The 14,993-nt window shown below is 43.9% G+C and overlaps 1 protein-coding gene across 1 annotated transcript; it reads left to right on the top strand.

Annotated features, from left to right (window-relative positions):
* Positions 1 to 1,725: 1,725 nt before the first annotated feature.
* Positions 1,726 to 5,778, top strand: LOC115825600 (cholecystokinin-like). The gene is made up of 2 exons (XM_030789382.1): positions 1,726 to 1,981; positions 5,666 to 5,778. Exons 1-2 carry the CDS (start codon positions 1,726 to 1,728, stop codon positions 5,776 to 5,778), a joined length of 369 nt encoding a protein of 122 aa, XP_030645242.1.
* Positions 5,779 to 14,993: the final 9,215 nt, after the last annotated feature.

Here is a 14,993-nt window from a genome sequence, read left to right as displayed (position 1 = left end):
GAAACAATATAGGGAGGGAAATCTGATCATATTCATCTCTATGTGTGATTGTGTGTGTGTGTGTGTGTGTGTGTGTGTGTGTGTGTGTGTGAGAGAGAGAGAGAGACGAAAGAGAAATACAAAGAGAGACAGAAAGAAATGCAAAGAGAGAGAGAGAAAGAGAGAGAGAGAGGGAGGGAGGGAGGGAGGGGGGAGGGTAAGAGAGTTCGTGCATTTGCATTTGTGATGTGTGTTCACATACAGTGTGAGTGTGTGTGTGTATGTGTGTGTGTGTGTGTGTGTGTCTGCGTGCGCGCGTGTCAGTGACTGGTATATAAGTGCCTCCTTTTCTGCCCTGTGAGAAGATTCTCCTGCTTTCTGACACAGACACACACTCCTCAGCATAAAGGTAAGAAAACATCAATCAAACTTTGTCTGTCCGTTACCGTCCTTTTCAAAATTTACCTTCATTTTCTGGTCATCGGGACTTTGATGAAACTAGCATTTGGCTGATTTTGGCTGTTCACTGGCTGACAGGAACTGGAGCAATTCTCACTCAGAAATGCAGAGAGTGGAGCTGTTCTGAACGCCTTATGAAGGATTTTTTTTTAAATTGAAATATCTTAAATTTCTAACTAGTGCACATCGAAAGCTGTTTACCGTAACTGAAAACTGATATATTTACTGTAATTGCTATGTTTCTATTGACTCTGATTCACACAAGCTCAACGTTAAAACCTGCAGTTCAGAAATGAGTTGAATGTCATGCCAGTACAGTGTATTTATAACTTTGGAGATCAGATGTTTGGATGTGTCCTGTCACCTTTAGATTACACTCACTCCGTTTTCTGAAGTGTCCCTGGATTCCTGATGCCCAGGAAACAGAGACTATGCTCCTCTGTTTGCTTACGTCTGAGTAGGAGGAAAAGACACAGTCCCTGTTTGAATGTTTTAATTGATGTTAGTTAGGTAATTAACTAGTGTGGGCTGTGGAGTTGCTCTTTTGGCGTTAACTGCATTGTTTAGTAATGGTATGATTAAGTATGTTATTTATGGTTTGATTAAGGTCAGAAAATTAACTGAAAAAGACTTGTGCCTCTTAAAGAAAGAAAATGATGGTTAACAATAGCAGAAAACAGAAAGAAAATGATGGTTAACAACAGCAGAAAACAGAAAGAAAATGATGGTTAACAACAGCAGAAAACAGAAAGAAAATGATGGTTAACAACAACAGAAAACAGAAAGAAAACGATGGTTAACAACAGCAGAAAACAGAAAGAAAATGATGGTTAACAACAACAGAAAACAGAAAGGAAACGATGGTTAACAACAACAGAAAACAGAAAGAAAATGATGGTTATTAACAGCAGAAAACAGAAAGAAAATGATGGTTATTAACAGCAGAAAACAGAAACAGTGACAAGTAACAAGAGGAATGAGAGGAAAAAAAAAATGTTAGCACACAGTCTGTTATGTTAACAGTCTGATATGTTAACAGTCTGATATGTTAACAGTCTAGACAATGATTTCTGACACCCCTCTGCTTCTCTCTCTCTCTCTCCGACTCTCTCTCCTCTCCTCTCCTCACCACACACACACACACATACACACACACACACACACACACACACACACACACACACGCATGCACGCACACACACACGTACGCGCACACACACACACACACACTCACACACATACACACACACACACACACACACACACACACACACACACACAGTTAGGATGAAAGGCGGGTTCTGTGTGTGTGTTCTCCTGGCTGCTCTGTCTGCCTCGTGTTTGGGTCACCCCGACTCGTCAACCCCCCAGGTCCAGGACTCCCCCCTGCCCTCGCGAACGGACGACGGCGAGGAGGCACACAGCCGAACCGCGCGCTCCGCCCCCCGCAATGCCCCTCTGCAGCCGTACGCCTCGTCTGAGGGGGAGGTGGAGTCACGGGCCAACCTCAGCAAGCTGCTGGCCAAACTCATCTCCAGGAAAGGTGAGACGCACTCTCCAGCCTGCAGCTCACACGACTGCCTGACACACCTCAAACACAGCTCAGAGGAGCCTGTAGTCTGAGCTAACAAGCACCTCCACTCTCCTCCCAACCAAATGGGCTTACAGCATCCAAAAACGGATAGTGTTAGGTACAGTGAGTTTGTTATTTCTTTTAATGGTACCAGTCAGAAGAAAGTCATGCATCAATATAGTTTCAGTATCACTAGTTTAAAAACGTGCTTCTCTCTCTTTGACTGAAAGAAAAGTGAAAACATATGCATCAGTAAAACAGATGAAACAGTAGCTTACACTTGTGTGATGCCCCAGTCTTACGGCTGTGTTATTAACTATAAACCACTCATCAGTCTGAGAACAAGACAGCCGCATTCAAATCTGCTATCTCAAAGCTCAGTAAATATTCAACAGGGTTTAAAAATCTTCTTCATAGACATCCTTCATAATTCCCAGTAGCCCAGTTCCTCTCCTTCTGTCTCTCTCTCCCTCTCTCTCTCTCTCTCCCTGTCCCTCTCTCTCTTTCTCCCTGTCTCTCTCTCTCTCTCTCTCCCTCTGCCCCCCCCTCTCTCTCCGTCTCTCTCCCCGTCTCTCTCTCTCTCTCTCTCTCTCTCTCTCTCTCTCTCTCTCTCTCTCTCTCCCTGTCCCTCTCTCTCTTTCTCCCTGTCTCTCTCTCTCTCTCTCTCTCTCCCTGCCTCTCCCTGACTCATACAGTCGGAGTAAGAGCTGTTTGCACTGTGTAAGTGTGTTTATTTGATCTGTTTATTTTGCCTGGATACAGAGGCATAAGACATGAAAACACTCCCAAACCATTTTAGCAGCTTTTTCCCCCCATTTCATTTACATGCCCTAAGAGATACACACACACACACACACACAGTTCTTTGGGATAGAGTTGTTTGGCCAGCAGCCAAAGTGCATCGTGAGAACAGAGCCTCTTAAAGGAGGAAGTAATTGGAGTGAAAATTTCTCTCATCTGGGCGTGTTTGGGCAAGGCAAAACTTTCAACACATAACCATTATCAGTCCAGAAATATACTGTAATCTCCAAACAACCAACTTCTCAAAATACAATCAACTGTAAAATATATATTACACATTGTCTTATCAAATATTACAAAAGCTAAATGAATTACCAATGTATCATCATCAGCCTCTGTATTGATCCAACACTCCTGTGTGTTTGTGAACAGGGACATTGTAAATAGCCTGCTGTTAGCAGTGGCATGCTACTGACACTGCACCTATAGTCTCTTACCACAAACAGCTCCAACACACGGCTCATCTTAGCTATTGCTGATGCCCTGCGCTGGCCAGGCAGGTTGTGACACCTCTGTGTAGCTGATCTGAGCGCGCTCTGTTCATCCCAGCAGTCTCTGTCTGTGCTCCATCTGGAGCCACGGCCAGGGAACTGGGCAGTGTGATCAGTTCTGTGTGAAACGCCCTCCTACGGGCTGTGATGGTAATTATCCTGCAGAGATTGAAAAGAATGACCCATTTAGCTGTCTACTCATTTACCTCATTCACTGCACAAACTGATTTTAGCTTCTTCACTGCACAGTGACAGTTTTAATGACTGATTTTAGCTTCTTCACTGCACAGTGACAGTTTTAATGACTGATTTTAGCTTCTTCACTGCACAGTGACAGTTTTAATGACTGATTTTAGCTTCTTCACTGCACAGTGACAGTTTTAATGACTGATTTAGCTTCTTCACTGCACAGTGACAGTTTTAATGACTGACAGAGAGGCTCGCTCTCTAATCCTCTCATATGTCATGTGTAATAAGGCTTGTGTGGCGTGTGCGAATGGAAGTGTGGCTGCAAAGGACTATGTGCAGTGTGTGTGTGTGTGTGTGTGTGTGTGTGTGTGTGTGTGTGTTTGTGTGCGTGTGTGTGTGTGTGTGTGTGTGTGTGTGTGTGTGTGAGTGTGTGTGTGTGTGCGTGTGTGTGTGTGTGTGTTTGTGTGTATGTCTGTGTGTGTGTGTGGGACCTGAACTGTGTGATTGGCAGAGGAAAGTGCCACTCTAAAATGATCAATTTTCCATTTATCTTGTCTTATTATCAGGGAGCAAACACTTCCCAATAATAAGACAAGATTACAATACAGTACAATTACACCTACACAAATGCTCTCTCTGTCTCTCTCCTCTTCATCTCCCTCTCTCTCCTTTTTGCCCCTGTATCTGTCTGTCTGGCACTCCACCCTCCCATCTCTCTCTCTCTCTCTCTCTCTCTCTCTCTCTCTCTCGCTCTCCTTTTTGCCCCTGTATCTGTCTGTCTGGCACTCTACCCTCCCATCTCTCTCTCTCTGTCTGTCTCTCTCTCTCTCTCTCTCTCTGTACTGAGTGATTTACTGTGACATTATGTGTGTAGGAGGTGTGAGAATCTCTTACTTACTACAAGTCCACATGAGGCAGCATCCTGGAGATTATACCGTGTGTGTGTAATATGTGTATGTGCGTGTGTGTGTGTGTGTGTAAAATGTGTATGTGCAGTTTGATGTGTGTGTATGTAATATGTGTGTGTGTGTGTGTGTGTGTGTGTGTTCTAAACTAGATCTCTAAATAAAAAAAATACTTTTAGGTTCCATCTGTCTAACCCAGCAACACGCCTTTATTAAGAGTTTCAGTAACACTGCCACCCACTCTGTGTCTGAGACAATACTGGAGCCATGTTAGATAGCCTACTCTACCAGACCGTCTGCCAATGTTCACGTGGTATCAAAAGTCGTTATGACAAACCCAGCACAGTGTGTATTATGGCAACTCCACAACACATGCAGCACCCTGACAGTCACTGTATCATCAGAAAGATTAAACCAAAGGAAACAGATTTAGTGTGAGACCTCGCATGGCCAGGGCAGAATCAAGTTTCAGCAAGTTTGATTCTCTAAATGTGACAAATTCTTCAAATAAGTCCCCAAATAACTTGAATAACTAAAATGATTCATTCATTAATACTTGTGTATTTTTACACCAAAGAGTCTGTTGACCTTTCATGACATTTTCTCATATGTTAGTCTAGTCCTGCATTACCTGCTTCTCTCTGTCAGGGTCTAGAGTGAGTAAGAACCCCCAGCCCAGACCAGTTTGGGGTCATACAGTCTGACAAGTTTGTGGAAAGGCACTTGACGGGACATGACTTGTGTTTTGACCTTACACAGCAGGATTTTGAGTGGCCAGACCAGGCATCAGAGAGGAATGAAATCAATCAGCCGTGAATGCAGTAATGCACCACGTCACACCAAAGAGACAGACAGTCTGTCATCTCACTCTTTTCCTCTCTCTCTCTCTCTCTCTCTCTCTCTCTCTCTCTCGTCTGTCTGTCTCTCTCTCTCGTCTGTCTGTCTGTCTGTCTCTCTCTCTCTCTCTCGTCTGTCTGTCTGTCATGTCTGTTCAGTTTTCTCTCCTCAGTTGTCATTTTGACATTCTCTTTCCCTTGTTATAGAACGTTACAGTCAAAGCTTCAATTCTCTCATGCCTTTATTCTTCCCTCTCTCTCTCTCTCTCTCTCTCTCTCTCTCTCTCTCTCTCTCTCTCTCGTCTCTCTCTGTCTCTCTCTCTCTCTCTCTCTCTCTCTCTCTCTCTCGTCTCTCTCTCTCTCTCTCTCTCTCTCTCTGTGTCTCTCTCTCTCTCTCGTCTCTCTCTCTCTCTCTCTCTCTCTCTCTCTCAGGTTCTGTGCGGAGAAACTCCATGATGAGCGGCAGGGGGAAGAAGGATGGGGATTATGTCGGCTGGATGGACTTTGGACGGCGAAGCGCTGAGGAGTACGAGTATTCTTCATGAGAATCACCCTCTCACTCCTCACTGTCAAAAAAACAAAGAATTTATTATTATTATTATTATTATTACTATTATTACTACTATTATAACTATTATTATTATTATTATTACTATTATTACTATGTATTTGATACATTTGTTTGTAAGTCTATAAGATGCAATATATATAAAAAATATATATATGCCAAATTTTGCAGAAATGTTCTTGTCATAGCCTGTCCTCACCCCTCCCCCCAACCCCCACCTTTTTTTTTTCATTCTGTCCCCATTCATTTAATTCTGTGATGGAACTGATTTGGTTGAAGTGAAGAACAATATGAAACAAAGTCTTTGTGTGGTTGATGGAGAGCTGTGGAGTGTTCCTACAAATAAAACAGCTCAGCATTCAACTCTGGCCTTAAACGCCGTGTCCTCAGCATTCAACTCTGACCTTAAATGCCGTGACCTCAGCATTCAACTCTGGCCTTAAATGCCATGTCCTCAACATTCAACTCTGGCCTTAAATGCCATGTCCTCAGCATTCAACTCTAGCCTTAAACACCATGTCCTCAGCATTCAACTCTAGCCTTAAATGCCATGTCCTCAGCATTCAACTCTAGCTTTAAATGCCATGTCTTCAGCATTCAACTCTGGCCTTAAACGCCGTGTCCTCAGCATTCAACTCTAGCCTTAAACGCCGTGTCCTCAGCATTCAACTCTGGCCTTAAACGCCGTGACCTCAGCATTCAACTCTGGCCTTAAATGCCATGTCCTCAGCATTCAACTCTAGCCTTAAACGCCGTGTCCTCAGCATTCAACTCTAGCCTTAAATGCCATGTCCTCAGCATTCAACTCTGGCCTTAAATGCCATGTCCTCAGCATTCAACTCTAGCCTTAAACGCCGTGTCCTCAGCATTCAACTCTGGCCTTAAACGCCGTGTCCTCAGCATTCAACTCTGGCCTTAAACGCCGTGACCTCAGCATTCAACTTTGGCCTTAAAGGCCGTGACCTCAGACGCTCTGTGCTTGCCCGTCAACCATCACGCACCAAAAACAATGCAGTGAACAGCGTGAGTTGAAGAGCAGTGAACAGCATGAGTTGTAGAGCAGTGAACAGCATGAGTTGTAGAGCAGTGAACAGCATGAGTTGTAGAGTAGTGAACAGCATGAGTTGTAGAGCAGTGAACAGCATGAGTTGTAGAGCAGTGAACAGCAATGAGTTGTAGAGCAGTGAACAGCGTGAGTTGTAGAGCAGTGAACAGCGTGAGTTGAAGAGCAGTGAACAGCATGAGTTGTAGAGCAGTGAACAGCATGAGTTGTAGAGCAGTGAACAGCGTGAGTTGAAGAGCAGTGGACAGCATGAGTTGTAGAGCAGTGAACAGCATGAGTTGTAGAGCAGTGAACAGCATGAGTTGTAGAGCAGTGAACAGCATGAGTTGTAGAGCAGTGAACAGCGTGAGTTGAAGAGCAGTGAACAGCGTGAGTTGTAGAGCAGTGAACAGCATGAGTTGTAGAGCAGTGAACAGCATGAGTTGTAGAGCAGTGAACAGCATGAGTTGTAGAGCAGTGAACAGCGTGAGTTGAAGAGCAGTGAACAGCATGGGTTGAAGAGCAGTGAACAGCATGGGTTGAAGAGCAGTAAAGCAGGCAGGGTGATAACGGGGTGACGAGAGTGAGTGATAAAGGAGTGAAGAGAGAGAGTGAGTGATAAAAGGGTGAAGAGAAAGAGTGAGTGATAGAGGACTGAGGAGAAAAGTGAGTAATAAAAGAGTGAAGAGAAAGAGTGAGTCATAAAGGAGTGAAGAGAGAGAGTGAGTGATAAAGGAGTGAAGAGAGAGTTAGTGATAAAGGAGTGAAGAGAGAGAGTGAGTGATAAAGGAGTGAAGAGAAAGAGTAGGAGAATGAGCAAACAGGATGAGGAATTTTCTGTTTAAGACTCTGAAGTGATGGAACGTGACCATAAAAGTGCCATACCAAAAACAAACAAACAAACAAAATTAAACAATTATCAGTTAAAAGTCGCAATTTAAAATTACAATTCAAAATTATAGTTAAAAAATGATTTGACCACAGGACAGGCTAGATGTATATAAACATATTTACACTCCTTTGCAGAAAATCATTGCATACTCCTCAGCACATAAACTGCGTCAACAACACACTAAACTGCAGTAGTTTACTTTGACTTTATTCATAGTTTAATGTTTAATGTGCCAAATATCACTTTCCTCTGACAATTATGAGTATTTCTAATATAGACAATAGAATCATCAAAATGTCTTCTGGTTTATTAGCCAGTGACTGAATGAGCTCACTTTGCGGAGACTTGCTAGCTAACGGAAATCACGCTAATGAGAAACTTCGCATATCATTAATATCCTGGGGAGAACACTGCCTTCTAGACACACGATTGCTATCATTTGATTCTCCATAGAAGATATTTGAGCTTTTTCCATTTCCAGCCAGAACAGTACAGTGTGTGAATGCTCCATAAGTGAAAAAAACAGTTACGATGGTTTATCGATCTGCGTGATAAAGTCATTATACACACTCTCTTTGTGGGTTACAGTGGTTTCCTTTTTGTGGACCTCTGATGTTCCTCTAAATCCCCAAAATATCCCAATTACACATAACCAAACTGTCTGATCTAACTACAACAACAACAACAACAAAACATCAGCAGAACATCAGTGTCTGTCCACACAAATTACATATGACATTTTGATACTGAACCGACCAGTTTACACCCAGGTGTATATGGATTATTCATTGGATTTCTTGAGTGATTCCTGGATTTGAAAACATTGAAACAAGAACAACACAAAAAACAATATCCTATCTGTAAACCACCCATCTGATCCAATGATCTGCTCTGTGTGTTAGATTAAAAAAATGTTCACAAAGGGTCTTTTGTCATCCTTGTAGCGTGGTCTCTTCTTAATCACCATATGAGGCGAACTCTGTGACACCTTTTTCTCAGTGTCTTTAAATCTATGACGATGAACTTTAGGTCTGTGATCTGCAACATAAGTTTTCTCAAATTCTTATTACTTACATAATTGTCTTCAGTGAGCAGAAACGTTTGTGTTTTTTGAGCAGAAGACAAGAAGAAGAAGATTTTTTTGTTTAACATAAATAATGCCATAATGCAGTAAGGATTTTGATAATGAAACTCTGTTGATCAGATTCATCAGTAAATACCCAGTCAGTATGTGGAATTGAGAGGAGATGGACCACACATCACGCCATATGAAAAACACTGAGATGAAAGGGCAGAGAAGGAGAGAAAAACAGTCACACGTCCTTACAAAAGTTACACACACACACACACACACTCACACACACACACACACACACTCGAACACACACACTCTAATCAAACGATAATGAGAAAGCTGAAGCTGAAATGACAGATGCATAGGGCTTAAGAGCAAACCCTTCATAAAGACTGAAATGTTACAGTGGCTGTAATGTGATACTGAGCCCTGTGTAATCCTCAGTAATCACATTACAGTCCATATTCAAACAGCCAATCAATCAGCAGCCTCATTAGGAAAAGGCAAGAGAGCAAATGAGATGATATTAAACACATCAGAGAGCAGAGTTGACACAAAGGCCACACACAATCCCACCACTGTGCTCAAGGAGACATCGTGTTTGGCTGTAGCTCAGTTAAAAGATGTGTAATTCCATTTTGATTGACAATTCATGTTCAGTCATGTAGTCATCATTTGTGTGTGTGTGCCAAGGCAGAAACAACCAGCCAGCTAGCAAGCTAGACAGACAGAGAGAGAGAGAGAGTGAGAGTGAGAGAGAGAGAGAGAGAGAGAGAGAGAGAGAGAGTGAGAGAGAGAGAGAGAGAGGGGGAGTGCGAGTGAGAGAGAGAGAGAGGGAGAGCGAAAGAGAGGGAGAGAGTGAGAGAGGGAGAGAGAGAGAGAGAGAGAGAGGGAGAGGTGGGGGGGAGTGAGAGCGAGAGAGCGAGAGGGGGGGGGGGGAGTGAGAGCGAGAGAGAGAGAGAGAGAGAGGGAGTAAGAGTGATAGAGAGAGAGAGAGAGAGAGAGAGAGAGGGAGTGAGTGAAAGTGAGAGCGAGAGAGAGGGAGAGAGTGAGAGCGAAAGAGAGGGAGAGAGTGAGAGAGAGAGAGAGAGAGAGAGAGAGAGAGAGAGAGGGAGTGAGAGCAAGACAGTGAGAGAGAGAGAGAGGGAGTGAGAGTGAGAGAGAGAGGGGGAGTGAGAGTGAGAGTGAGAGGGGGGGGGGGGGTTGAGAGCGAGAGAGAGGGAGAGAGTGAGAGCGAGAGAGCGGGAGAGAGTGAGAGCGAGAGAGAGGGAGAGAGAGAGACAGAGAGAGGGAGTGAGAGCGAAAGAGTGTCTGTATTTATTCATGTCATCATTAATGTTTAATGGCATATCTGATGATGGTAGTAATCTGACAGTTATACAGGCAATAAGAAGAAGAGAAGACAAAGAGGAAGGCGACATGAGAGAAGAATATATGCACTAATATTCATATAACATGATGTAATACAATAGCATAAATCACGTCACAACCACAAAAGATCCTGCTGGTTCGCTAACGATCAGTGAGGACAAAGTACAGTCATGGTGATATCGTACAGTCGCAGGAGACAGCTGGTTAACTACTCCCTCCAGAAAAATCTTACAGATTCAAAACACTTAAATGATTTATCCTTGTTTTGCCATCACAGGGCAGAGTTTCTGAGTAATGTTCAGTGATGAAAAAAAGTCAAATTGAAATCAGCAGTGTGGTTTTTGAACAGGACCGCTTGGCACATGGAGTGTACTGTTAGGGTTAGGGTTAGGGTTAGGGTTAGAAATGAGCCCAGTGGAGCTCTGAGTGTGGCAGACACAGGCACAGCGGGTTTGACTGTTCTCAGTAGCCTTTGACTGGTCTCAGTAGCGTTTGACTGTTCTCAGTAGCGTTTGACTGTTCTCAGTAGCGTTTGACTGTTCTCAGTAGCGTTTGACTGGTCTCAGTAGCGTTTGACTGTTCTCAGTAGTGTTTGACTGTTCTCAGTAGTGTTTGACTGTTCTCAGTAGCGTTTGACTGTTCTCAGTAATGGGCTGAGCCTGCACATCATTCCCATCAAACCACGACTTCATTTTCAAACCTCAGCACAGGACTCTTCGACGGAACAGTTTCTGACAGAAAAAGAAAAATCCTAGAAGATAATTTCTTCTTTTCCATCTCACCCAACCTCCTCTGCCTGGTCTTCTCATCTCCCAGTCCCAAAAATATGAAGAAAAACTGAGTGTGGCAAATGTGTCTATGTATGAATAAAACTGCTAATAATGTAACAAATTCACACAATAAATACTAATAATACACTATATAACACACTTCATACAGTAAGTGTGTTGAAGTGGTCTGAGTGAGATTTCACATGCCCCTCTGCTTTGGTTAATGCCACCAGTTCAACAGCTCATCTCAGCTCTTCATCTCTCAGGTCACCGGCAACTGCAACCTGCCACATGCACAAAGAACACAGAGACAACCCAGGGTCTGTGTCTGTGTAATCTTAAATCATCTTAAGAACACAGAGACAGCCCAGGGTCTGTGTCTGTGTAATCTCAAATAATCTTAAGAACACAGAGACAGCCCAGGGTCTGTGTCTGTGTAATCTTAAATCATAATCTTAAAAACACAGAGACAACCCAGGGTCTGTGTCTGTGTAATCTCAAATGATCTTAAAAACACAGAGACAGCCCAGGGTCTGTGTCTGTGTAATCTTAAATCATAATCTTAAAAACACAGAGACAACCCAGGGTCTGTGTCTGTGTAATCTCAAATAATCTTAAGAACACAGAGACAGCCCAGGGTCTGTGTCGGTGTAATCTCAAATAATCTTAAGAACACAGAGACAGCCCAGGGTCTGTGTCTGTGTAATCTTAAATCATAATCTTAAGAACACAGAGACAGCCCAGGGTCTGTGTCTGTGTAATCTTAAATGATCTTAAGAACACAGAGACAGCCCAGGGTCTGTGTCTGTGTAATCTCAAATAATCTTAAGAACACAGAGACAGCCCAGGGTCTGTGTCCGTGTAATCTCAAATAATGTTAAGAACAAAGAGACAGCCCAGGGTCTGTGTCTGTGTAATCTCAAATAATTTTAAGAACACAGAGACAGCCCAGGGTCTGTGTCTGTGTAATCTTAAATGATCTTAAGAACACAGAGACAGCCCAGGGTCTGTGTCTGTGTAATCTCAAATAATCTTAAGAACACAGAGACAGCCCAGGGTCTGTGTCCGTGTAATCTCAAATAATTTTAAGAACACAGAGACAGCCCAGGGTCTGTGTCTGTGTAATCTCAAATAATCTTAAGAACACAGAGACAGCCCAGGGTCTGTGTCTGTGTAATCTCAAATAATCTTAAGAACAAAGAGACAGCCCAGGGTCTGTGTCCGTGTAATCTCAAATAATCTTAAGAACACAGAGACAGCCCAGGGTCTGCTGCAGTGACATCTTATCCCCCGCTTATATTAGCCTATTCAACAAAAAAGACGCTATTTTTACTTCATTTCATGTAAAAATGAATTATTTTGTTATAAAGGGTCTTCTCTGAATTTTTTTTATTGCACAGGTATTATATTCATGATAATTATGTTCATAATATTCTTTATAGCAAATGGAGACTCCTGTTTATTTCTCAAAAAAAAAAGAACCAGTCTTTCTCAGGAGTTGAATAAATAGGTTATATTGAAGACATATTCACACTGTAAGCTCTACACCCTGAAACTATGATATGGTGTCTAGTGCCCCCATGTGGCTAATGAGGAAAGTAAATGCCCAAGACAGAATCTCTTTAATCTCAAACACAGATGTTAGGGCAATGCTCTGGATCTCACGTGCAAAAGGGATGAGAGAGAGAGGGAGAGAGAGAGACAGAAAGAAAGAAAGAAAGAAAGAAAGAAAGAAAGAAAGAAAGAAAGAAAGAAAGAAAGAAAGAAAGAAAAACTGCATATTGTTTTTCCTATTTTTGGTTTTATTGGATATAAAAACATCCCAAAGAACCCTGCTGCATACCTCATGACAGCTCCAGAGCCTCTGTCAATCAGGAGAAAGTGAAAAGACATGTAAAACCCATTCCTAAAACAGACAGCGGTTTTACTCATGAGAAAAGTGCAAACAGTTTGCATTGTTCAAATTACAACAATGACTAAATAAATTCATGTACTTAAACAATCAATACTATCAATACTGCATTTTTAGTTTTGATGTTTAGGGTATTTCCATAGACCATTTCTGCACTGTGTTTTTCCCAGGGATCAACCATTGAAAAGAAGAAGAAGAAGAAGAAGAAGAAGAGGAGGAAGGTGAAAAGCCACGGCTGTATAAGCCTGGCCCTGTGACAGAGGATGACTGGGTAAAAGTCCCGTGGGAAATGACAGGCAGATCCCACAGGGCGGCCGGACATCACGGCAGTCGCCAAGGAAACCAGATCATCAATTTCCTGATTCCAGTTGACACGAATGTCTCAACCAAAAAAAAATGAGCAAACAGCAGGACCTGCAACTTAAAGTGCAAAAGATGTGGAATATGGAGGCTCCAGTGACCTCTGGGTGGCCACTCCCCAGCAAACATCTACAGCACCTGCCCAGAATAACAGCTCATCTCCCCAGCGCTGACCAAACATCTACAGCACCTGCCCAGAACAACAGCCACTCCCCAGCACTGACCAAACATCTACAGCACCTGCCCAGAATAACAGCTCATCTCCCCAGCACTGAACAAACATCTACAGCACCTGCCCAGAACAGCTCATCTCCCCAGCACTGAACAAACATCTACAGCATCTGCCCAGAACAGCTCATCTCCCCAGCACTGACCAAACATCTACAGCACCTGCCCAGAATAACAGCTCATCCCTCCAGCACTGACCAAACATCTACAGCACCTGCCCAGAACAGCAGCCACTCCCCAGCACTGACCAAACATCTACAGCACCTGCCCAGAACAACAGCCACTCCCCAGCACTGACCAAACATCTACAGCACCTGCCCAGAACAACAGCCACTCCCCAGCACTGACCAAACATCTACAGCACCTGCCCAGAACAGCTCATCCCCCCAGCACTGACCAAACATCTACAGCACCTGCCCAGAACAACAGCCACTCCCCAGCACTGACCAAACATCTACAGCACCTGCCCAGAACAACAGCCACTCCCCAGCACTGACCAAACATCTACAGCACCTGCCCAGAATAACAGCTCATCTCCCCAGCACTGACCAAACATCTACAGCACCTGCCCAGAACAACAGCTCATCCCTCTAGCACTGAACAAACATCTACAGCATCTGCCCAGAACAACAGCTCATCCCTCTAGCACTGAACAAACATCTACAGCATCTGCCCAGAACAACAGCCCATCCCTCTAGCACTGACCAAACATCTACAGCACCTGCCCAGAACAGCTCATCTCCCCAGCACTGACCAAACATCTACAGCACCTGCCCAGAACAGCTCATCCCCCCAGCACTGACCAAACATCTACAGCACCTGCCCAGAACAACAGCCACTCCCCAGCACTGACCAAATATCTACAGCACCTGCCCAGAATAACAGCCCATCTCCCCAGCACTGAACAAACATCTACAGCACCTGCCCAGAACAACAGCTCATCCCCCCAGCACTGACCAAACATCTACAGCATCTGCCCAGAACAGCTCATCCCTCCAGCACTGAACAAACATCTACAGCACCTGCCCAGAATAACAGCTCATCTCCCCAGCACTGAACAAACATCTACAGCACCTGCCCAGAACAACAGCTCATCCCTCCAGCACTGACCAAACATCTACAGCACCTGCCCAGAATAACAGCTCATCTCCCCAGCACTGACCAAACATCTACAGCACCTGCCCAGAATAACAACTCATCCCTCCAGCACTGAACAAATATCTACAGCACCTGCCCAGAACAGCAGCCACTCCCCAGCACTGACCAAACATCTACAGCACCTGCCCAGAACAGCTCATCCCCCCAGCACTGAACAAACATCTACAGGACCTGCCCAGAACAACAGCCACTCCCCAGCACTGACCAAACATCTACAGCACCTGCCCAGAATAGCAGCTCTCGTCAGAGCAATGCCGCTTCAAAGTGCATATATCCTATGCAAGACCCTGGATCTCCAAGAGGACGGACAGGAACTCTGAAATCCAGAATAACAACAACCCAACCATGGGGAGGTGAACAGAAAATAATAATAATAATAATAAT

This window comes from Chanos chanos, chromosome 12 (assembly GCF_902362185.1).
Source record: "Chanos chanos chromosome 12, fChaCha1.1, whole genome shotgun sequence".
NCBI lineage: Eukaryota > Metazoa > Chordata > Actinopteri > Gonorynchiformes > Chanidae > Chanos > Chanos chanos.
This window is presented reverse-complemented; position numbering and strand designations above follow the sequence as displayed.